This window comes from Cervus elaphus, chromosome 19 (assembly GCF_910594005.1).
Source record: "Cervus elaphus chromosome 19, mCerEla1.1, whole genome shotgun sequence".
Taxonomy (NCBI): domain Eukaryota; kingdom Metazoa; phylum Chordata; class Mammalia; order Artiodactyla; family Cervidae; genus Cervus; species Cervus elaphus.
The window spans coordinates 73,334,370-73,359,028 of NC_057833.1; the positions used below are offsets into that span (position 1 = coordinate 73,334,370).

Below are 24,659 nucleotides of genomic sequence, written 5' to 3' on the forward strand. Positions count from 1 at the left end.
TTGCTCAGCTGAGAAGTGTGGGGTGAACAGGGTGTGCTGTGAACAGTTGGGTTTGGGTGAAAGGTTGAGGAACTCGGCCCCTGACTCAGACACCTGTGAGCGCTGCTCCCTGAAGAGATCTCCTAACAGATGCCATGTATGACCACGCTCCATTAACGCTCCTCTCAGGCACACTGGCTGGGCTGCAGGGGACTGGATGTCCCATTCACCATGCCTCCTACTGACAGAGCAGCTGTTGGAGGTGGGGTGTCAGGATCTCCCAGCAGCCCCTGCGGAAGATGACACATACCTGGTTCCATGGTCACATCCCCTGGATGTGGTCACATCCCACTTGCATTTTACAGACATGCACATGTCACATTACACCTAAATTTTAAAATGCATAAATGTCAAAATAATATTAAAAGTACTGTGCCTCAAACAGAGGAGAGCTGCGACATCTAAATTCACCAATTTAGAGGTATGTTCACCTCTAAACCTCACTCAGCATCGTTCCTCTTGTTCAGTAGCTCAGTTGTGTCCCACTTTTCGTGACCCCATGGACTACAGCACAACAGGATTCCCTGTCCTTCACCATCTCCCAGAGCTTGCTGAAACTCATGTCCATTGAGTCAGTCTTGCTATCTAACCAAGTGATCCTCTGTTGTCCCTTCTCCTCCTGCTTTAATCTTTCCCAGCATCAGGATCTTTTCTAATGAGTCAGCTCTTTGGATTAGGTGGCCAAAGGATTGGAGCTTTGGCTTCAGCATCAGTCCTTCCAATGAATATTCAGGGTTCATTTCCTTTAGGATCTTACCTCAGATATTTTCTATATCTTTTCTGGAGCCAAACAACGGAGAGATGGGAAAACATCCTGCAACATGGGATATTTATACTCACAGGTTTAATGAGTGAAAACTGTTGTGGAAACTATGTCAGCACTAATGAGGGGCTCCTGCAGCCAGCTCTCAACCCCAACAAGGAAGGGAGGGCCTGGGAGTCTCCTGTGGGGACAACAGAAGCCAGGGGCCAGGTATAAAAGCCCTGCATCCCCAAGCACCTCACACACACAGCTCACACACTCACACACACTCAATCCGTCGTCCAGCCCAACCGCCTCTACCATGGCCGCCTCCACCCTGTCTGTCTGCTCCAGCGACCTGAGCTACAACTGTCCAGAGAGCTACTGCGAGCCCCCCTGCTGTGCCCCCAGCTGCTGTGCCCCGGCCCCCCGCCTGACCCTCCTCTGTGCCCCAGTGAGCTGCGAGTCCAGCCCCTGCTGCCAGCCCTCCTGCTGTACCTCCTCCCCCTGCCAGCAAGACTGCTGTGAGCCCGTCTGCTGCGAGCCCGTCTGCTGTGAGCCCGTCTGCTGCAGGCCCGTCTGCTGCACGCCTGTCTGTTGCACGCCTGTCTGCTGCAGGCCCGTGTGCTGTGAGTCCTCCCCTTGCTCAGCCTCCTTGTGCTGCCAGCCCAACCCCTGCTCCTCGGTCAGTTGCAGACCCTCCTCCTCTGTGTCCCTGCTCTGCCGTCCTGTGTGCCGCCCCGCCTGCTGCGTGCCCGCCTCCTCCTGCCAGCCCAGCTGCTGCCGCCCGGCCTCCTGCGTGTCCCTGCTCTGCCGGCCCGCGTGCTCCCGCCCTGCTTGCTGCATCCCAACCGTGGCCCCGGAGCCCTGTTGCTGACCTGGCACATTGCCAACTCCTTCCAGGGCCAACGCTCACTTTCACCTCAAACCTGTAGCCTTGAGCCCAGTCTGGGGTCTCCTTCTGCTCCAGAATTTTCTAGTAGCAGCCTGGGCTGGCTCCTGGTTCCCTCCAGGCCCTGAGATTCAGCCAGCAGCCTGCTGTCCATCCTTGTTGGTCATGGATTTTGTCCTGACCTAGGTGAGGGGTCTGCCTGTTAACAAATAAAGTCACTGTCATGCCATCTCTGTGCCTGGAGTGCATATGTGGTCAAACCTTGGGAAAGACCTTTGTTGTGGACAATGGGCTGGGCTGGTTTAGAAACCTGGTCTTGAGCTGAGTCCAGGACAGTAACATCATCAGGCTCGGCTCCCCACACCCTGCTCCTCACTGCCTGGGTGTCCTGTAGCCGAGGTTCTCCTGCAGCCTCCAGTCCAGAGTATCCAGCTCACCTGTAGACCCTGCATGAAGTGAGTCATATGGGGGAGTGGGGCAGATGTTGAGGCCCCATGCTTGCACACTAGGAACATGGGACCTCAGTAGGGACAAAGGAGACCCCGTTTAATAAACATCTGCCTTGAATACGTTAAGCTTACCTAAGAATTGATGCTTCAAACTGTGGTGTTGGAAAAGACTCTTGAGAGTCCCTTGGACACCAATTTCAAGCCTGAATATTCATTGGAAGGACTGATGCTAAAGCTGAAGCTCCAATACTCTGGGCACCTGAGATGAAGATCTCATCATTTGAAAAGACTCTAATGTTGGGAAAGATTCATGGCAAAAGAAGAAGTGGGCGGCAGAGGGTGAGATGCCTAGATCACATCATCGACTCAGTGGGTGTGAATTTAAGCAAACTCTGGGACATAGTAGAGGACAGAGGAGCCTCGCATGCTGCATTCCATAGGGTCACAAAGTATTGGACTTACCTCAGCGACTGATCAACAACAACAATCCAAAAGCTTAGCATTTCAGTACACCTGATATTGATGAAGTATCAGAACTCACCAGGGTCACTGCCTGGGAAGGATCAGACTGTGTGTGACCAACTGAACCCATCGCTCTGGCTCTTTAGACTTTGCTTCCTCTCCTTCTCACCTACATCTGCCCAATTCCCCACGTGCTCCTGTATGTTTCCTCACTTGGGCCTTTGTCTTCTTTCTTTCTGGTTTTTCTTTTTAAGATTTTTTTTAACCTGGACCATTTTTAAAGTCTTTATTGAATTTGTCCCCACGTTGCTTCTTTTTTATGATTTGGTTTTTCTGGCCGAAGGGCGTGTGGGGTCTTGTCTCCCTGGCCAGGACCGAACCCACACCCCATGCACTGGAAGGTGGATCCTTAACCTCTGGACCTCCAGGGGAGGCCCATCATTTGTCTTGTCTCTCTAAATGTTTCTCCAGGAGGGAAACATGCATAGAGTGTTTTCCAAGCTCTTGTTTATGTGAAAATACACTGCCGTTCTCTTTACTTGAGAAGGATATAATGGGCTACTCAGGTGGCACTAGCGGTAAAGAGTTGGCCTGCCAACGCAGGAGAAAGATGTAATAATTTGAAAATAGGAAATGTTAGCCTCAGTTCCCAGTGTTTCCCTTCAAGGTCTGTGCCTTTCACTGTTTGGTGGGAAAGGTCGGGGGTACGCCCGGTAATAGTTCATCTCCAGACCAGACTGTAGGCTGATTTTTCCTGCCTGGAGATGGAGCTGCCCTTCATTCAGTTCACTTAAAAACTGCCAATTTGGAAAACTCAGCAGTGGCCAAGAACTGGAAAAGGTCAGTTTCCATTCCAATCCCTAAGAAAAGCAATGCCAATGAATGCTCCAACTACCGCACAATTGCACTCATCTCACACACTAGCAAAGTAATGCTCAAAATTCTCCAAGCCAGCCTTCAACAGTATGTGAACTGTGAACTACCAGATGTTCAAGCTGGTTTTAGAAAAGGCAGAGGAACCAGAGATCAAATTGCAAACATCCGCTGGATCATCAAAAAAGCAAGAGAGTTCCAGAAAAACATCGATTTCTGCTTTATTGACTATGCCAAAGCCTTTGACTATGTGGATCACAATAAACTGTAGAAAATTCTGAAAGAGATGTGAATACCAGACCACCTGACCTGCCTCTTGAGAAATCTGTATGCAAGTCAGGAAGCAACAGTTAAACCTGCACGTGGAACAACAGACTGGTTCCAAATAGGAAATGAGTATGTCAAGGCTGTATATTGTCACTGTGCTTATTTAACTTATATGCAGAGTACATCATGAGAAATGATGGGCTTAAGAAGCACAAGCTGGAATCAAGATTGCTGGGAGAAATATCAAGAACCTCAGATGTGCAGATGACCCCACCCTTATGGCAGAAAGTGAAGAAGAACTAAAGAACCTCTTGATGAAAGTGAAAGAGAAGAGTGAAAAAATTGGCGTAAAACTCAACATTCAGAAAACAAAGATCATGGCATCTAGTCCCATCACTTCATGGCAAATAGGTTGAGAAAGAGTGGAAACAGTGGCTGACATTATATTTTGGGGGTTCCAAAATCACTGCAGATGGTGACTGCAGCCATGAAATAAAAAGACGCTTACTCCTTAGAAGAAACATTATGAACAACCTAGATAGCATATTAAAAAGCAGAGACACTACTTTGCCAAGAAAGGTCTGTCTAGTCAAAGCTATGGTTTTTCCAGTAGTCATGTATGGATGTGAGAGTTAGACTATGAAGAAAGCTGAGTGCAGAAGAATTGATGCTTGTGAACTGTGGTGTTGGAGAAGACCCTTGAGAGTCCCTTGGACTGCAAGGAGATCCAACCTGTCCATCCTAAAGGAAATCAGTCCTGAATGTTCGTCAGAAGGACTGATGCTGAAGTGAAACTCCAATCCTTTGGCCACCTGATGCAAAGAACTGACTCATTTGAAAAGGCCCTGATGCTGGGAAAGATTCAAGGCCGGAGGAGAAGGGGATGACAGAGGATGAGATGGTTGGATGGCATCTCTGACTCAATGGACATGAGTTTGAGTAAACTCGAGGAGTTAGTGATGGACAGGGAGGTCTGGCCTCCCTGTGGTCCCCATGTGGTCCAAGGGGTCGCAGTCAGACATGACTGAGTGACTGAACTGAACTGACTGAATGTATATTTATGGTGGGCTCTAAAAATCTGATGCTCTTGAATTCATGAGGCCCTTCCAGTCCAAACACATGCACCTTGGTGCACTCAGCTCAGAGTGATTCGTGTTCAGTCCTGTCTTTGCTGTTGTATCCTAGCTCTTCCTTCTTCCTTGTTAGCAACTGAGTTTTCAGGTTTGCTGTAGGCAGAACACATGGTCTGTTTATTACATTTTCTCTCATTATATTTGGGGATATATGCTTTACCACTGTTGGGCTTCCCTTGTGGCTCAGCTGGTAAAGAATCTGCCTACAATGCGGGAGACCTGGGTTCGATCCCTGGGTTGGGAAGATCCCCTGAAGAAAGGAAAGCCTACCCACTCCAGTATTCTGGCCTGGAGAATTCCATGGACTGTATAATCTATGGGGTTGCAAAAAGTCAGACACGACTGAGCAACTTTCACTACACTCTGTTGGAGTAAGAAGTGCCACCTCACTCCAGTATTCTTGCCTGGAGAATCCCATGGACAGAGGAACCTGGCGGGCTACCGTCCATGGACTCACAAGGAGTCGGACATGACTGAGCCCCTGAGAGAGCATCCATAGTTTACCTGTGTGGTTTGGAGGAACTAGCAGTGTTTGTGCTGAAAACCAGAGTGGATTTTCCATGGGGTTAATTTTTCTCTTTCCCGCCTTTGTTGTAAATTTTCAGCACGGCTGCCTGGAGGTAGATTTCCTTGGACACATGCTTCCTTCTGTGTCTAGCACTGAAGTAGGCCTGGGGGAAGGCCTGGATAAGAGCCTCGAACTTATATACAGATGGTTGGCTTCCAGTCCCAGTCCTGATACTTTGGGCTGTGTGACCTGGAGATGGTTGCTTAAGTTCTCTGTGCCTGGGCTTCCTCATCTATTTACAGAAACTTCCTTGCTGAGTGGATGTGAAATCAAGACTTGGCAGGTGTAGAGGGTTCAGATCACCACCTGGCCTAGAACAGGTGCTCAGACACTGTCATCTGACCCCACAGCATTGGTCAGGGCCACCGTGATGACCACTGCCCAGATGTCATGGTCTTCCCCAGAGTCAGCCCTTGCTGACTTTCTGTTCCAGGCTCCCTGGGACCACATCTTCTTGTATCCACATGGAAAACCAACTCCTGCCTTAGCTTTACTTTTGGGTGTTGCCTCAGGTTCTTGAGTCTCTGCTGCTCACTCGTGGGGCCTCCAGGAGGAGACCCGCCCTCTCTCTGAGTCTTTCAGGGCATCACCCTTGAGGAAGACAAACTCTGGCCAGAGGGGCAGGTTGCTCGGCTGAGAAGTGTGGGGTGCCCAGGGTGTGCTGTGAGCAATTGGGTTTGGGTGAAAGGTTGATGAGCTCGGCCTCTGACTCAAACACCTGTGAGTGCTGCTCCCTGAAGAGACCTCCTAACAGACACCACGTATGACCACGCTCCATTAATGCTCCTCTCAGGCACACTGGCTGGGCTGCAGGGGACTGGATGTCCCATTCACCATGCCTCCTGCTGGCAGAGCAGCTGCTGGAGGTGGGGTGCCAGGATCTCCCAGCAGCCCCTGCTGAACATGACCCTCACCTGGTTCCACGGTCACATCCCCTGGACCACTTGCATTTTACAGACGTGCACATGTCACTTTACACCTAAATTTTAAGATTTGTAAAAGTCAAAATAATATTAGAAGTACTCTACCTCAAGCAGTGAAGAAGGAAATGGCAACCCACTCCAGAATCCTTGCCTGGAAATCCTTGCATTGACAGAAGAGCCTGTGGGCTGCAGCCTAGGGGTTGAAATGAGTCGGACACGACTGAGCGACTAACACACACACCTCAAACACAGGAGAGCTGGGACACCTAAATTCACCAATTTAGAGGTATGTTCACATCTAAACCTCACTCAGCATTGTTCCTCTTGTTCAGGTGCTCGGTCGTGTCCCACTCCCGTGACCCCATGGACTACAACACAACAGGATTCCCTGTTCTTCACCATTTCCCAGAGCTTGCTCAAACTCATGTCCATTGAATCAGTCTTGCCATCTAACCAACTCATCCTCTGTTGTCCCTTCTCCTCCTGCTTTAATCTTTCCCAGCATCAGGGTCTTTTCTAAGGAGTCAGCTCTTTGAATTAGGTGGCCAAAGGATTGGAGCTTTGGCTTCAGCATCAGTCCTTCCAATGAATATTCAGGGTTCATTTCCTTTAGGATCTTACCTCAGGTATTTTCTATATCTTTTCTGGAGCCAAACAACGGAGAGATGGGAAAACATCCTGCAACATGGGATATTTATACTCACAGGTTTAATGAGTGAAAACTGTTGTGGAAACTATGTCAGCACTAATGAGGGGCTCCTGCAGCCAGCTCTCAACCCCAACAAGGAAGGGAGGGCCTGGGAGTCTCCTGTGGGGACAACAGAAGCCAGGGGCCAGGTATAAAAGCCCTGCATCCCCAAGCACCTCACACACACAGCTCACATACTCACACACACTCAAACCGTCGTCCAGCCCCACCGCCTCCACCATGGCCGCCTCCACCCTGTCTGTCTGCTCCAGCGACCTGAGCTACAACTGTCCAGAGAGCTACTGCGAGCCCCCCTGCTGTGCCCCCAGCTGCTGTGCCCCGGCCCCCCGCCTGACCCTCCTCTGTGCCCCAGTGAGCTGCGAGTCCAGCCCCTGCTGCCAGCCAGCCTGCAGCAGTTCCTGCCTGGCCTTGGGCTGCCAGCAGTCTAGCTGCCAGTCCTCCTGCTGCACCTCCTCCCCCTGCCCGCAGGCCTGCTGTGAGCCCGTCTGCTGCAGGCCCGTATGCTGCGAGCCCGTCTGCTGCAGGCCCGTCTGCTGCAGGCCCGTCTGCTGCGAGCCCGTCTGCTGCGAGCCTGTCTGCTGCAGGCCCGTGTGCTGCAGGCCCGTGTGCTGTGAGGCCTCCCCCTGCTCAGCCCCCTCCTCCTGCTGCAGACCCTCCTCCTCCGTGTCCCTCCTCTGCCGCCCCGTGTGCCGCCCCGCCTGCTGCATCCCCGCCTCCTCCTGCCAGCCCAGCTGCTGCCGCCCGGCCTCCTGTGTATCCCTGCTCTGCCAGCCCACATGTTCCCGCCCTGCTTGCTGCGTCCCTGCCTCAGAGCCCTGCTGCTAACCTGGCATGTGACCCCAGGGCCAGCCAGGCTCAGGTTCCATCTGTGACTCGATCATCTGTCCTGACCTGAGCTGGGTGGCTGCCCTCACTCAGGAGAGGATCCCCGATGTCTCCACTGTCCTGAACAACTGACCTCTCACTCCTGCCCCAGGAACCCCGACCTCACGGCTTCCAGGGTTTCCTGCCTCCCAGGAGTCGCCTCCAGCTGTCTCTGGGTCACCTGCCCCGCTACCCCTCCAGGTCCTCTGTATGGAACACTAGGCCTCGACTTCCAACCTGTCAGCGCCCCCTCAGGCACCTGGATAAATAAATTCACTTCATCACCTGATCTGCTCCCTTCATGTGATTCTCTGGTGGGGTGGGTGTAGGGGTGGAAGGAAACACACGATTGTGAACTGACACTAGTCTCCTCCAGCCGCGAGTATGTCTGGCAGTGAGTGAGTGTGTAAGTCACTCAGTCATGTCCGACTCTTTGAGACCCCCATGGACTGTAGCCCTCCAGGCTCCTCTGTCCATGGAGTTCTCCAGGCAAGAATACTGGAATGCGTTGCCATTCCCTTCTCCAGCGGATCTTCCTGACTCAGGGATCGACCTGGATCTCCTGCACTGCAGGCAGGTTCTTCACCATCTGACTCACTGGGGAACCCCCAGCAGTAAGTGACTGAGACCCCAAAAGGCAGGGGCCTGACTCCTCTGGGCAGGGTCCCCAGGTGGGGCTTCTGCTTCTCCAGGAAGTCAGTGCCTGCTCTGGCCCTGGCCCGCGGCTCGTCCCCTGCAGACCTCTCATGGTCTAGGGGTTTCTCAGGCTCCTGGACTGTTCCTGCCCACTTGAAACATATGGGCCTACTGGCCCCTTGAGTCCGCTCCATGCGGGTGGCCCAAGGACCCATGTAACACAACCTGCGTGTGGCTGGGGTCACCCCTTTTGGTCCGCCAGTGAGTCTGCACTTTTAGCAGAAATGTGGTGGGAGTGGGGAGGCCTGCTCCAACTGTGTGGGGTGAGAGGGCCTGGATGACCTTCCCACCTGACTGATCCAGAGAGCTAACAAGGTCAGGACACAAGGAGCTTGAGATGCTGGACTTGAGGAGGACAGCACAGGCCCACCTGGGAGGGAAAAGAAGCAGAGTGGGCCTCACAGTGGCCCAGCTCACCACCTCTAGAGTGAGTCCAGGACCCAGGCCAGAAACCCAGGTGGAGCGCCATGGATCCCTCAGTTTTAGAGCTGGACTGCGATTTGGGGGCAGTGTGGGGCAGCTGGTGTCTAGAGCCAGGATGCCAGAGAGAAGAGAGCTGTTCTGAGGAACTCCCCTGTCCACGGAGGGTCTCCCTTAAGTGTCCCCTAAGAAATGATAAGGAAACAGGTGTGAGGCTGAGCCTGGGAAAACCCATAAAGTTAGCTGGACTGATTCACAGAGATGAAAGAGACCCTTAAAAGGACCTGCCCCCACCTGCCTGTTGGAAATGTTCATAATTCTCAGGACATGGGTTGGCTCTTCCGAAGGACGTTGCCTCAACTCTAAGATAAAATAGTGGGAATGGAAGAGAAGAAATTAGCAGATATTAAAAGGGAATGCAATAAGCAATTAAGGTGATATGGACTCATTCCTCGAAGACACAAATAACCAAAATTCACTTAAATTTTAAATCACTCACTTAAATCCATGGCGCTCCATCTGGGTTTCTGGCCTGGGACCTGGAATCACTCGAGGTGGGGAGCTGGGCAGCTGTGAGACCCCCTCTGTTTCTTTTCCCTCCCAGGTGGGCCTGTGCTGTCCTCCTCAAGTCCAGCATCTCAGCCTCCTTGTGTGAGATCTCCCGAATTGTCCTGTAGAAACTTAATATATCTTGTTTTTTAGGTCAGTTTTAGGTTCACAGCAAAACTGAGTGGGAAGTACAGAGTTCCTATGTATCCCCACCCTCGCACAAGCACAGCCTACCCCACCATCAGTGTCTTGTGATTTGATGCATTTGTTACAAATGGGCTACATTCGTTATAATGGATAAACCTACACTGACATGTTAATATCACCCAAAGTCCATAGTTTACATTAGAGTTCACTCTTGCTGTTGCTAAGTTCCATGTGTTTTGATAAATGTATTATAACACCTATGGAACAGTGTTATAACACCTATAAACATTGCAGAACAGTTTCCCTGCCCTAAAAATCCTCTGTGCTCCATCTATTCATCTCTTCTTCCCTGCTAACCCCTGGCAACCACTGATCTTTTTACTGACTCCATTGTGTCTTTTCCAGAGTGTCATATCCTTGGAACCATCAGGATTGGAAACTTTTCAGATTGGTTTCTTTCACTTAGTAATGTGCATTTAAGTTTCCTCCATGTTTCTTCATGCCTTGATAGCCTTTTTAAAATTTTTTATTGAGGTAATATAGTCATAACACAAAGTTTACAACCTTAACCACTTTAAAGTGTGCAGTTCAATGGTATTAAACACATTCATAACCTTGTGTAACCATCACCATTATCCAAACACAGAACTCTTTATCTTGCAAAACAAACTCTATACACATTAAACGACAATTCGCATACTTCCTTTCTCACAGCCCCTGGAAAGCATCATTCTACTTTTTATCTCTCAAGTACTTCGTGTAAGTGAAACCTCAAAGTATTTGTCGTTTTGTGGCTGGCTTATTTATCTTACCATAGTGTCCTCATGGTTTATCCATAATAGTGCCAGATTTACTCCCTTTTAAAGGGTGGATAATACTCCATTCTATGTGTATACCACATTTTGCTTATCCACTCATCCATCAGTGAACACCTGAATTGCTTCCACTTTTCAGCTATTGTGAAAAATGCTTCTCTGAATGTGGTTTTATAAATATCTCTTCAAGATTCTGCTTTCAATTCTTTTCAGCATAGACCCAGTAGAATTACTGAATCATACAGTAATTCTACTTTTAATTTATTGAGGAACCATTATACTGATTTCCATGTGGCTGTACCAGTTCATGTTCCCACTAACAGTGTACAAGTGTTCCGATTTCTTCACATTCTCACCAATATTTAAGTTGTTTTTTTAAATAAATGGTCATTATACTAGGAGGTGTCAGGTGGCACGTCTCTGTAGTTTTGATTTGCATTTCTCTAATGATTAGCTACATTGAGTATATTTTCATGTGCTTATTGGCCATTTGTATATCTTCTTTGGAAAAATGTCTGTTGGTGCCCTTTGCTCATTTTTGAGTTAGGTTTTTGGTTGCTGTTATTGAGTTTTAGGAGTTCTCTATCCATTCTGGATATCAGTCTCTTATCAGATATATGATTTTCAAATGTTTTCTCACACTTCTTTGGGTTACCTTTGTTCTCTGTTGATACAACATTTTGATAAAAAATATTTAAAATTTTCGTGAAGTCCAGTTTTTCTATTTTCTTATGTTGACTGTGTCATTGGTGTCATATCCAGGAAATGACTGCCAAATTCAAGGTTGTAAAGGCTTGTCCTATTTTTTCTTCAAAGAGTTTTAGAGTTACAGGTCTTACATTTAGATTGAGGGTCCACTTTGAGTTAATTTTGTGTATGATGTTAGGTATGGATCTAACTTCATTCTTATGCATGTGAATATCCAATTTTCCTAGAACCATTTGTTGAAAAGACTGTCTTTTCTCCAGTGAATGGACTTAATGCCTTGTCAAAAATGGTTTGACCTAATGTGTGAGGGTTTATTTTTGGACCCTGTGTTCTCTTCCATTGATCTCTATGTCTGACTTTGTGCCAGGACCACTCTATTTGATTACTGTTGCTTTGTAGTGAGTTTTGAAATCAGGAAGTAGGATCCCTCTGGCTTTGTTCTTTTTCAGGGTTTTTGTTTTGTTTTGTTTTGTTTTAGTTTTTTTTTTTTTTTTTTTTTGGTTAGTCAGGATCCCTTAAGATTCCATATGAATTTTAGAATGGGTTTTTTTATTTCTGCGAAAAGTTATCCAGATGTTGATTTTGTGTTTTGATTTTGTTTGATGTTTGATTTTTTATTTAATGCAACTGCATTAAATATATAGATTGCTTTGGATAGTAATGATATCTTAACAATATTAAAGCTTCCAATCCATAAATCTGGGGTGTCTTTCCATTTACTTATGTTTTCTTTTGTTTCTTTCAACAATGATTTGTAGTTTTCACTGTATAAGTTTTCGACCTCCTTGATTAATTCCTCAGTATTTTACTTTTTTGATGTTATTCTAAATGGAATTGATTTTGTAATTTCCTTTTATGGTTATTCACTAGTAGTGTGTAGAAATGCAACTATTTTTTATATACTGACTTTGTATCCTACTGTTTTTCTGAATTCACTTAAGAGTGGTAATGGTTTTGTGTGTAGGCATGGAATTTTTAAAATTTTTTATATAGAAGGATTATGCACATATAACATCAGTGAACAGAGATGATTTTACTTCTACTTTTTCAACTTACATGCCTTTTACTTTTTACATTAGAGAACCTCAACATATCACTGGTCTTTGGGGAAATGCAAGTTTGAATTCTGCTAAGGTACTGCTGCTGCTGCTAAGTCGCATCAGTCCTGTCCGTCTCTGTGAAACCCCATAGATGGCAGCCCACCAGGCTCCTCCGTCCCTGGGATTCTCCAGGCAAGAACACTGGAGTGGGTTGCCGTTTCCTTCTCCAATGCATGAAAGAGAAAAGTGAAAGTGAAGTCACTCAGTAGTGTCCGACTCTTAGCAACTCCATGGACTACAGCCTACCTGTCTCCTCCGTCCCTGGGATTTCCCAGGCAAGAGTACTGGGGTGGGTCGCCAGTGCTTTCTCCAGTACTAAGGTACTACTGCATACCTAAAGTTGTTGTTTAGTCACTAAGTGAAGTGAAGTGAAGTGAAAGTTGCTCAGTTGTGTCTGACTCTTAATTCTCCAGGCCAGAATACTGGAGTGGGTAGCCTTTCCCTTCTCCAGGGGATCTTCCCAACCCAGGGATCACACCCAGGTCTCCCACATTGCAGGCATATTCTTTACCAGCTGAGCCACAAGGGTAGTCCAAAAACACTGAAGTGGGTAGCCTATCCCTTCTCTAGCAGATCTTCCCGACCCAGGAATTGAACCAGGGTCTCCTGCATTGCAGGTGGATTCTTTACCAACTGAGCTATGAGGGAAGCCCTGTTTAGTCACTAAGTTGTGTGTAGCTCTTTGTGACCCCATGGACTATAGCCTGCCAGACTCCTCTGTCCATGGGATCTCCCAGGCAAGAATACTGGAGTGGGGTGCTATTTCCCTCTTCAGAGGATTTTCCCACCCCAGAGATCGAACTCACATCTCCTGCATTGGCAGGTGGATTCTTAACCACCGAGCCACCTGGGAAGCCCTCACGCCTATTAGAATGGACTAAATTGAAAACCTCACAATATCGATGTTGGCCACGGATACACAGCCACGAAAACGTTCACACGTTGCTGGTGGGAATGCAGAATGGCACAGCCACTTGGGGAAAGAGCTTAGCAGGTTCCTATCAAGCTAAACAGACAGTTGCCATCCAATCTAGCTATGCCTCGCCTGTGTGTTTATCCTAGAGAAGTGAAAACACAATCACACAAAAACCTGTACACAAAGAACGTTGACAGCAGGTTTGTTCATAATCATCAAAAGCAGGGAGTCATGAAGATGTCTCCCAACTGCCCAATGAACAAATGGTGGGGCACCCTCACCACAGACACTACGTAGCAGGAAAACGGATGAGCCTCGGATGCACATAGCACCACGGCCACTGCGTTTTGCTGAGCGAAAGAAGCCAGACCCCAAAGGCCACCTGGTGTACAATTCCATGTGTGTGACCTCCCAGAAAAGACACCACTGCAGTGATTTTGAATCAGCACTTGCACTGGGCTTTGGACCGAGGGAGGGGCTGATTCCAGTGGAACAGGAGTTCGGGGCCTGTAAGGTCTGGTTGGGGTGTGTCTGCATTTGTCAAAGCTCCGAGAACTGCACAGGGCAAAGAGTGGACCGAAGGCCAGAGGGGTCGGGCAGCTAGCAGTGCTTGCTCCTACAGGGTCGAGCAATGGACTTCCTCTCCCTTAGGCTGCTGTGTGCTGACTGTGCTGTTCTTTATTAATATTCTTTATATTCTCCTGCCTTTGGGCTCGCTCTTTTTCTGGACCATGTACTCTCAAGGTGATTTTTGTAGATAGTGTACGACTGGCTTCTTTTCAGAATAGCTGTCTTATCTTAAATGCTCTCATCTCCATCCACCTGATAATGCACTTCCCTCAGACTTTCAATATTTGGTTCCACTGTCTTCAGGTACATTGATTGGCTGAGCGAAGTCGGATGCCAAACTCTCTGGAAGCTTTTAGGCTGTTTCCTCGTATTTGGTGTCAGACATTTCACCAGTGTGTCAGATGTGCACCGTTTTCCATTCATCTTGTCCTGTGTTTGGTCAATGTTCCAAATCTGAAGCACCATGTCTCTTTCGCTTCTCTCTGGAAAATGTTCTGTTTCTCCCTTTGTGCCCACGTTCTCTCTCCGGAGACCCCGGCTGATGGAGCTGGCCTTCCCTCCATCCTGCTCTGTGCTTGAGACATGTCTTGGTTCTGCTCAATCACTCCTTCTCCCTTTGGCTGGTCCATCCACTGTTCAGCCCTGGTGCTTGAGAGGGACGTCCTACAGCAGGTGACAGCACTGTCCCAACTTTGAGCTCTGAGATGCCCAGTCACTGAGATGGGGGGTTCACAGCCCTTCACCTGCAGAGCCGTGGAGACAGCTGGGCGGGGAGCAGCTGGCAGGCACACACAGGTGGGGCTTCGGGACCCTAGATTAGTCCTGTGTTTCCTTAGAGAACCTCACACAGCTCAGGAGTGACCCAGCACTCAACCAGGACATGCATTTTACAAGCAGCCAACTCTTGTGTAAATAAACAAGAAGTAATAAGGGCTCAAAACACCAACAAGGAAAGGGAAGACTCAGGGAGCCTTCAGCCGGACCAACACACACCTGGACAGGGTATAAAAGGCATAGAGCCCTGAGTAGCACTCACACACTCACTCACTCACACACACTTACATCCTCACCCTCCTCCAGCCCCACCACCTCCACCATGGCCTTGTCCGTCTGCTCTAGTGACCTGAGCTACAGGAGCCGGGTCTGCTTGCCCGGGTCCTATGACTCCAGCACCGGCTCCTCCTGGCAGGTGGACGACTGTCCAGAGAGCTGCTGTGAGCCCCACTGCTGTGCCCCCAGCTGCTGCACCCCGGCCCCCCGCCTGACCCTCCTCTGCGCCCCAGTGAGCTGCGAGTCCAGCCCCTGCTGCCAGCCAGCCTGCAGCAGTTCCTGCCTGGCCTCATGCTCTAGCTGCCAGCCCTCCTGCTGCACCTCCTCCCCCTGCCCGCAGGCCTGCTGTGAGCCCGTCTGCTGCAGGCCCGTCTGCTGCGAGCCCGTCTGCTGCAGGCCCGTCTGCTGCGAGCCCGTCTGCTGCAGGCCCGTCTGCTGCACGCCTGTCTGCTGCAGGCCCGTGTGCTGTGAGTCCTCCCCTTGCTCAGCCTCCTTGTGCTGCCAGCCCAACCCCTGCTCCTCGGTCAGTTGCAGACCCTCCTCCTCTGTGTCCCTGCTCTGCCGTCCTGTGTGCCGCCCCGCCTGCTGCGTGCCCACCTCCTCCTGCCAGCCCAGCTGCTGCCGCCCGGCCTCCTGCGTGTCCCTGCTCTGCCGGCCCGCGTGCTCCCGCCCTACTTGCTGCATCCCAACCGTGGCCCCGGAGCCCTGTTGCTGACCTGGCACATTGCCAACTCCTTCCAGGGCCAATGCTCACTTTCACCTGAAACTTCTGTAGCCTTGAGCCCAGTCTGGGGTCTCCTTCTGCCCCAGAATTTCCTGTTAGCAGGCTGGGCTGGCTCCTGGTTCCCTCCAGGCCCTGAGATTCAGCCAGCATCCTGCTCTCCATCCTTGTTGGTCATGATTTTGTCCTGACCTAGGTGAGGGGTCTGCCTGTTAACAAATAAAGTCACTGTCATGCCATCTCTGTGCCTGGAGTGCATATCTGGTCAAACCCTGGGAAAGACCTTTATTGTGGACAGTGGGCTGGGCTGGTTTAGAAACCTGGTCTTGAGCTGAGTCCAGGACAGTAACATCATCAGGCTCGGCTCCCCCACACCCTGCTCCTCACTGCCTGGCTGTCCTGTGGCCGAGGTTCTCCTGCAGCCTCCAGTCCAGAGCATCCTGCTCACCTGTAGACCGTGCATGAAGCGAGTGATGGGGGGGAGTGGGGCCCATGTTCAGGCCCTGGGCTTGCACACTTGGAACATGGGGCCTCAGTAAGGACAAAGGAGACCCCGTTTAATAAACATCTGCCTTGAATACGTAAAGCTTACTCCAGAAACAGCGTCAGAGAGGCTGGTGCCAGCCGTTCTCTAGTGCCCTGGACATGAGTGTGAGTGCTTTCCTCTGTGTGCAGAGGTGTGGATGGTGAGAGCTGCATGCAGTGATGTTGGGAGCCTGTGTGAGTCAGGGTTCTCCAGAGAAAGAACCAATAAGACATGTGCACATATGCAGAGATTGATGTTGAGGAGCTAGCTCACAGTTTAGAGGCAGGCAAGACCCAAATCTGTATGGTGAGCTTCCTGGGAAGAGTTGGTGTTGCAGCTACAGATGACCTGCTGGTAGAATCTCTTTCTCTTTGGGGGACATCAGTCTGGTCTCAAGGTCTTCAACTGCTTGGGTGTGGCCCACCCACATTTTGTCGGGCGATCTGTTTTACTAAGAGTCCACTGATTTCATTGTTGAACTCACCTAAGAAACAACCATGTCATGACATCCAGACATGTTTACCCAGACAACTGGGCACTGTGGCCTGGTCAAGTGGACACTTGAAATTATCCATCCCAGGGACCAACAGCCAAGGGGGATGGGCTATTTGGAAATGGCAGGTGCTCACTGGGTGATGCCCTCAGGAATTCAAGTATTAAGGCAGCTATCCCTCTTGGGAAATGTGGATAGGAGGGACATACCTTGGCCCTGTCGGGACAGTGCTGGGTAGGCAAACACTTGTAGGACTGTGATGGGCCTTGACTTGGTGCCTCAAATATAATTGTACCTTTATAATATGCATGCATATGTGCTGAGTTGCTTCAAGCGTTTCTGATTCTTTGTTACCTTATGGACTATAACCTGCCCGACTCTTCTGTCCATGAGATTCTTCAGGCAAGAGTACAGGAGTGGGTTTCTGTGCCCTCTTCCAGGGGATCTTCCTGACCCAGGGATCAAATATGTGTCTCCTGCAGTTCCTGCTGACAGGAGAATTCTTTCCTGCAGAGCCACAGGGGAAGCCCAACTATTATAATAGCCACATTTAAAAGTGAAAAAGACAGGTAGAATTTATTTAGTTACATTTAATTAAACCCAATATATGCAAAAGTTTTAAAAAGATGGGAATACCAGACCACCTTACCTGTCTCCTGAGAAACCTGTATGTGGGTCAAGAAGCAATGATTAGACTGGACATTTAACAGTGGACTGGTTCCAAATAGGGAAAGGAGTATCAAGGCTGTATATTGTCAACCTGCTTATTTTGCTGATATGCAGAGTACATCATCCAAAATGCCAGGCGGCATAAAGTACAAGCTGGAATCAAGATGGCTAGGAGAAATATCAACAACCTCAGTTATGCAGATGATACCACCCTTATGGCAGAAAGTGAAGAGAAACTAAAGAGCCTCTTAATGAGGGTGAAAGAGGAGAGTGAAAAAGCTGACATGAAACTCAACATTCAAAAAACTAAGAAAATGGCATCTGGTCCCACCATTTCATGGGAAATAGATGTGGAAAATGGAAACAGTGACAGACTTTATTTTGGGGGGCTCCAAAATCACTACAGATGGTGACAGCAGTCATGAAATGAAAAGATGCTTGCTCCTTAGAAGAAAAGCTGTGACCAACCTAGACAGCATATTAAGAAGCAGACATATTACTTTGCCAGCAAACGTCTGTCTAGTCAAAGCTATAGTTTTTCCAGTAGTCGTGTATGGATGTGAGTGTTGGACCATAAACAAGGCTGAGCATCAAGGAATTGATGCTTTTGAACTGTGGTGTTGGAGAAGACTCTTGAGAGTCCCTTGGACAGCAAGATCAAGCCTGAATATTCATTGGAAGGATTGATGCTAAAGGTGAAGATCCAATACTTTGGCCACCTGATGCGAAGAGCTGACTCATTAGACAAGAGTCTAATGTTGGGAAAGACTGACAGCAAAAGGAGAAGCGGGAGGCAGAGGGTGAGATGCTTAGATAGCATCATCGACTCTGGATATGAATTTGAGCAAACTCTGAGAGACAGTGGAGGACAGAGGAGCCTGGCGTGCTGCAGTCCATAGGGTCGCCAAGAATTGGACTTGACTTAGCGACTGAACAGCAACAACAATCCAAAAGCTTTACGTTTCAATACATCTGATATTAATAAAGTATCAGACCCTCACCAGGGTCACTGCCTGGGAAGGATCAGACTCTGTGTACCAACAGAACCCATCGCTCTGGCTGTTTAGACTTTTCTTCCTCCCCTTCTCGCCTATACCTGCCCAATTTCCCACGTGGTCCTGTATGCTTCCTCACTTGGCCCTTTGTCTTCTTTCTTTCTGGTTTTTGTTTTCAAGATTTTTTTAAGGTGGGCCATTTTTAAAGTCTTTATTGAATTTGTTCCCACATTGCTTCTTTTTTATGTTTCGGCTTTTCTGGCTGAGGGGTATGTGGGGTCTTGGCTCCCTGACCAGGGACTGGTCACCCCATGCACTGGAAGATGGCTTCTTAACCCCTGGACCTCCAGGGGAGGCCCATCAATTGTCTTGTCTCTTTAAATGTTTCTCCAAGAGGGAAACATGCGTAGAGTGTTTCCCAAGCTCTAGCTTATGTGAAAATACAGTGCTGTTCTCTTTACTTGAGAAAGATATAAGGGGCTTCCCAGGTGGCACTAGTGGTAAAGAATTGGCCTGCCAATGCAGGAGAAAGATGTAATAATTTGAAAAAAGAAAAAAATAAGCCTTACTCCGCAGTGTTCCCCCAAAAGCTCTGTGTCTTTCACTGTTTGATGGGAGAGGTCTGGGGTCCGCCTGGTCAGGGTTCATTTCCAGACTGTTGGCCATTTCTTCCTGCCTGGAAATGGAGCTGCCCTTCATTCGGTTCATTTAAAAACTGCCAATGTATGACTAGGGTGGGCTCTAAGAATCCAATGCTCTTGAATTCATGAGGCCCTTCCAGTAAAAACATATGCACCTTGGTGCACTCAGCTCAGAGTGGTTCGTGTTCAGTCCTGTCTTTACTGTCTTATCCTAGCTCTTCCTTCTTCCTTGTTAGCAACTGAGCGATCATGTTTGGTGTCAGCGAAACACATGGTCTGTTTATTACAATTTTTCTCATTGTATTTTGGGGTTTATACTTTACCTCTGTTGGAGTAAGAAGTGGCACCTCACTCCAGTATTCTTGCCTGGAGAATCCCATGGACAGAGGAACCTGGCAGGCTACAATTCATGGGGTCACAAAGAGATGGACACGACTGAGCACCTGAGTAAGCATGCATACTTTACCTCTGTGGTTTGGAGGAACTAGCAGTGTTTGTGCTGAAAACCACAGAGTTGATTTTCTGTGGTGATAATTTTGCTCTTTCCCGCCTCTGTTATAAATTTTCAGCTCAGCTGCCTGGTGGTAAATTTCCTTGGACACATGCTTCCTTCTGCGTCTAGCACTGAAGTTGGTGTGGGGGAAGGCTTGGATAAGAACCTCAATCCTATATACAGACGGCTGGCTTCCAGTCTCAGTCCTGATTCTTTGGGCTGTGTGACCTGGAGATGGTTGCTTAACTTCTCTATGTCTGGGCTTCCTCATCTACTTACAGAAACTTCCTTGCTGAGGAAACTTCCTGCTTTCCTTCCTTCCTTCACTCAGCATCGTTCCTATAGTTCAGTTGCTCAGTCGTGTCCCACTCTTCATGACCCCATGGACTACAGCACAACAGGCTTCCCTGTTCTTCACCACCTCCCAGAGCTTGCACAAACTCATGTCCATTGAGTCAATGATGCTATCTAACCAACATGTCCACTTTTGTCCCCTTCTGCTCTTGCATTAATATTTCCCAGCATCAGGGTCTTTTCTAAGGAGTCAGCTCTTTGAATTAGGTGGCCAAAGGATTGGAGCTTCAGCTTCAGCATCAGTCCTTCCAATGAATATTCAGGGTTCATTTCCTTTAGGATCTTACCTCAGATATTTTCTATATATTTTCTGGAGCCAAACAAAAGAGAAATGGGAAAACATCCTGTAACATGGGATATTTACGCTCACAGGTTTAATGAGTGAAAACTGTTGTGGAAACTATGTCAGCACTAATGAGGGGCTCCTGCAGCCAGCTCTCAACCCCAACAAGGAAGGGAGGGCCTGGGAGGCTCCTGTGGGGACAACACAAGCCAGGGGCCAGGTATAAAAGCCCTGCATCCCCAAGCACCTCACACACACAGCTCACACACTCACACACACTCAAACCGTCCTCCAGCCCCACCGCCTCCACCATGGCCGCCTCCACCCTGTCTGTCTGCTCCAGTGACCTGAGCTACAACTGTCCAGAGAGCTACTGCGAGCCCCCCTGCTGTGCCCCCAGCTGCTGCGCCCCGGCCCCCCGCCTGACCCTCCTCTGTGCCCCAGTGAGCTGCGAGTCCAGCCCCTGCTGCCAGCCAGCCTGCAGCAGCTCCTGCCCAGCCTTGGGCTGCCAGCAGTCTAGCTGCCAGTCCTCCTGCTGCACTTCCTCTCCCTGCCCGCAGGCCTGCTGTGAGCCCGTCTGCTGCAGGCCTGTCTGCTGCAGGCCTGTGTGCTGTGAGGCCTCCCCCTGCTCAGCCCCATCCTCCTGCTGCAAATCCTCCTCCTCTGTGTCCCTACTCTGCCGTCCGGTGTGCCGCCCCGCCTGCTGCGTGCCCACCTCCTTCTGCCAGCCCAGCTGCTGCCGCCCAACCTCCTATGTGTCCCTCCTCTGCCGACCCGCATGCTCCTGCCCCACCTGCTATGTGCCCACCTCCTCCTGCCAGCTCTCCTGCTGCACCTCCTCCCCCTGCCAGCAGGCCTGCTGTGAGCCTGCCTGCTGTGAGCCCGTCTGCTGCAGGCCTGTCTGCTGCAGGCCTGTGTGCTGTGAGGCCTCCCCCTGCTCAGCCCCCTCGTCCTGCTGCAGACCCTCCTCCTCCGTGTCCCTCCTCTGCCGCCCCGTGTGCCGCCCCGCCTGCTGCATCCCCGCCTCCTCCTGCCAGCCCAGCTGCTGCCGCCCGGCCTCCTCTGTGTCCCTCCTCTGCCAGCCCGCATGCTCCCGCCCCGCCTGCTATGTCCCCATCTCCACCCCAGAGCCCTGCTGCTGACCTGGCATGTCACCTGAGGGCCAGCCAGGCTCAGGTGCCACCTGTGACTCGGTCCTCCCAGCCTCCCTCTGTCCTGACCTGGGCTGGGTGGCTGCCCTCACTCAGGACAGGTTCCCCGATGTCTCCACTGTCCTGACCGACTGACCTCTCACTCCTGCTCCAGGAACCCCAACCTCACGTCTCCCAGGGCTCTTGCCTCCCAGGAATCGCCTCCAGCTGCCTCTGGGTCATCAGCCCCGCTACCCCTGCAGGTCCTCTGTCTGGGTCACTCGACTTCCAACCTTGGGTGCACTTCCTTGGGCACTGGGATAAATAAACTCAGTTCATCACCTGATCTGCTCCCTTCATCTCACCTTCACTGAGGGTAAACCCAGGGTTTTGACCAGACACTGGTCTTCTCCAGCTACAAGTGTTTCTAGGGGTGAGTGACAAGCCACCGGAAGGGCAATGGCCTGACTCCTCTGGGCAGGCACACTGGGTGGGGTGCCTTTCCTCGCTGGGAAGGACTAGGTTGCTCAGGTCCTGTGGTCCTGGGAGATGAACATGGGGGTAGTGGAGGTGCCTGTCCAGCCTGCATGCGCTGGCTGTGACATCAGTGTCTTTCCCAACTCCTGCCTTGCCCCAACCACCACCGTGAGCATTTTGTCCCACTGGCCCTCAGGCACACACTCCTGAGCACTAGCTCCTGGAAATCCCTTCTGGGGGAGGATAAGCGCAGGGGCCACGAGTGCTCCCTTGGCGCCGGAGTGGCCAGAGGCCAAGTGACCCAAACTCTTCACATGGATGTTACTAAATTAGGTGTTAAATTAAACATGAGGACCATGAAGGCTTTCCACTTTAGTGTAATACTTGTGTGAAATTTTCACTCATACTTTCGCATGGGCAAAGACTTGCTAAAAGATTATATTCTATATTTTACATAGCTGCTTAGCATGCAGATTTAATCACTTTCAATTCTTTACCTTTTTGTGATATTAGGCTAGAAATTGTTGTTCAGTCATTAAGTTGTGTCTGACTTTTTGTGATTCCATGGACTGCAGCATGCCAAGCTTCCCTGTCCCTCACTATTTCCCGGAGTTTGCTCGAACTCATGTCTGTTGAGTTGGTGATGCCATCCAACCATCTCATTCTCTGTCACCCACTTCTCCTCTTGCCCTCATTCTTTCCTAGCATCAGGGTCTTTTCCAGTGAGTCGGCTCTTCGCATCAGGTGGCCAAAGTATTGGCACTTCAGCTTCAACATCAGTCCTTCCAATGAATATTCAGAGTTGATTTCCTTTAGGATTGACTGATTTGATCTCCTTGCTGTCCAAGGAACTCTCAAGAGTCTTCTCCAGCACCACAGTTTGAAAGCATCAATTCTTTGGCACTCAGCCTTCTTTATTTTTAGGCTAGAAATGAACAGACTCTAAGTTGCATTAACAAACAATAAAGTAGGTATGGTCTCTCTGTGGTTCAAGCTGGAAAGTGATGCTCAGCTGGGGTTGCTGGTGTTTGGAGAAGATGATCACGCGGGTTGTGAGAGGTTTTTAAAATTGTGGTAAAATACACGTAAAGTGGAATTTCCCTTCTAGCCCTTTTAAGGTGTATGGTTCAGTGGCATTAAGGTCAGTCACACTGTTGTGCAGCGATCACCACCGCCCACCTCCAGAACCTTTCTCATCCTCCCCAAAATGGACCTCTACAGACACTGAATAATAGCTCCCCAACACCCCCAGCCCCTGGTACCCACTCTACTTTCTGTCTCTGGATCTGACCCCTTCAGCGGTCTCATATGAGTGCATTGTACACTAGCTGTCCTTCTGTGACTGGCTTACATCACTCAGCATAATATCCTCAAGGTTTATCCACATTGATGTCAGAACTTCCTTTTTAAGGTTCAATAATATCTCACTGCATGAATGCACCACATCTTACTTATCATTTCTTCATTGATGGACACTGGTTGCTGTGACATTTTAACTACTGAGAGTGATGCATGTAAGAACAGGGGTGTACAATTGCCTCTTCCGGACACTGCTGTCTGTCCTTTGGGGTGTCTGCCAAAAGCGGAATTGCTAAGTCAGATGGTAATTCCACATAAATTTTTTGAGGAGTCTCCTTATTGTTTTATTTTTTCATTTCTTAATTGGAGAGCATATAACCTGAGAAATCCACAGTTCAAAAAGGCACATGTACCCCAACGTTCCTTACTGTTTTTTATTAATATTACCCCTACTCCATTTTCCACCCCCACCAACAGTGCACTGGGCCTCCGATTTCTCCACATCCTCGCCAACACTTGCAGCTTTCTGCTTCACTGACAGTAGCTGTCCTCAGGGACACGAGGGCTTTATTTGGTTTTATCACAGACTCGGGTTACTGCCTCAGGCACTGCAGTCTGGAGCCCCCCGCTCTCACCTGCCCCCACCTGCTCCCTCACCTGCTCCGCCCCCTCACCTGCCCCGCCCCTTCACCCGCCACGCCCCCTCACCCGCCCTGCCTCTCAATGCCCCGCCCCTCACTTCACCTGCCCCGCCCACCACCTCACCTGCCCCACCCCCTCACCCTCCCCGCCCCTCAGTGCCCCGCCCCTCACCTCACCCGCCCCACCCCCGCCCCCTCTCTTGCAGAAGAATGAGTACCTGCTGACGGTGGTGGCCGAGGAGCGCGACTCGCTGCTGCTGGGCCTGCGTTACTCGCCCACCCAGCTGCACTTCCTCTTCCTCAGCGAGGACGGGGCAGGCGCCTGGCAGACCCGCGTGTCCTTCCGCAGCCCGGCTCTGGTGGACGGCCAGTGGCACGTGCTGGTCTTGGCCGTGTCCGAGGGCTCCTTTTCGCTCACTACGGACTGCGGCCCCGCCGTGGACATGTAGGTACTGCGACACCCTGAGAGGGTCGCGTGGGGCTGTGTGCTACCTGGCAAGGTGGGTCCACACAGCCAGCCGGTGCATGTGGCCTCCCCCGGACAGCTCGCAGTGCACACGTGGCCCCGGGCCTAGCGCCTGAGCCCTGGCGGATGCGGTCCGGCTGGAGGAGGAGCGCCAGGCTCGGTTGGTGGACCTGGAGCTGCCCCGCTGGAAAAGCGGTGGGTGCGGGGGCGCACAGGTGGGAATGGAGCCGAAGCCTGCCCGTGTCCTCGCTGGATGGATTGGACTTGACCCGGTGAAAGCACTGCTAAAGAGTTGGTAGCGTCGCTTAAAGGCCCAGAGGAAGGTCGGGGTGAACTCCGGCACCAGGAGCCCAAAAGGAGCTGCAGCTGACCCAGCCCAGGGCTTTCTTCCCCCTATATGCGTATATTTTGGGGGGCTTCCCTGGTGGCTCAGACGGTAAAGCGTCTGCCTGCAATGCGGGACACCCGGATTTGATCCCTGGGTGGGCAAGATCCCCTGGAGAAGGAAATGTCAACCCACTCCAGTACTCTTGCCTGGAAAATTCCATGGACGGAGGAGCCTGGTAGGCTACAGTCCAG

The 24,659-nt window shown here is 50.3% G+C and overlaps 3 protein-coding genes across 9 annotated transcripts in view; all 3 read left to right on the plus strand.

Moving 5' to 3' along the window:
* Nucleotides 1-21,543, plus strand: part of LOC122675672 (keratin-associated protein 10-8-like) — a 32,377-nt gene extending 10,834 nt beyond the window's left edge. The window contains exons 2-4 of one of the 4 annotated variants that reach the window (XM_043874656.1): nt 15,233-15,363; nt 20,654-20,683; nt 20,963-21,543. In XM_043874656.1, the coding sequence (XP_043730591.1) occupies nt 15,233-15,363; nt 20,654-20,683; nt 20,963-21,209 (408 nt within the window). In that variant the 3' untranslated portion in view covers nt 21,210-21,543. Of the gene's footprint in view, nt 1-15,232; nt 15,364-20,323; nt 20,684-20,921 lie in introns of those variants that run through there. The other 3 variants (XM_043874657.1, XM_043874658.1, XM_043874659.1) reach the window with 3 other exon arrangements.
* TSPEAR (thrombospondin type laminin G domain and EAR repeats) overlaps nt 1-24,659 on the plus strand; it is a 149,148-nt gene that overhangs the window by 100,708 nt on the left and 23,781 nt on the right. The window contains exon 3 of the mRNA XM_043874650.1: nt 23,821-24,059. Within this exon, the coding sequence (XP_043730585.1) occupies nt 23,821-24,059 (239 nt within the window). The remainder of the gene's footprint in view (nt 1-23,820; nt 24,060-24,659) is intronic.
* Nucleotides 1,043-8,210, plus strand: LOC122675674 (keratin-associated protein 10-8-like). Of its 4 annotated transcripts, none has more exons than XM_043874665.1 (2): nt 1,043-1,354; nt 7,552-8,210. In XM_043874665.1, the coding sequence occupies exons 1-2, from the start codon at nt 1,104-1,106 to the stop codon at nt 7,880-7,882; spliced, it is 582 nt and encodes a 193-aa protein (XP_043730600.1). In that variant the 5' UTR covers nt 1,043-1,103; the 3' UTR covers nt 7,883-8,210. The 4 variants fall into 4 exon arrangements, with proteins under 4 accessions (XP_043730600.1, XP_043730599.1, XP_043730601.1 ...); XM_043874664.1 differs by having other exon boundaries at nt 1,043-1,330; nt 7,528-8,210; XM_043874666.1 differs by having other exon boundaries at nt 1,043-1,313; nt 7,526-8,210.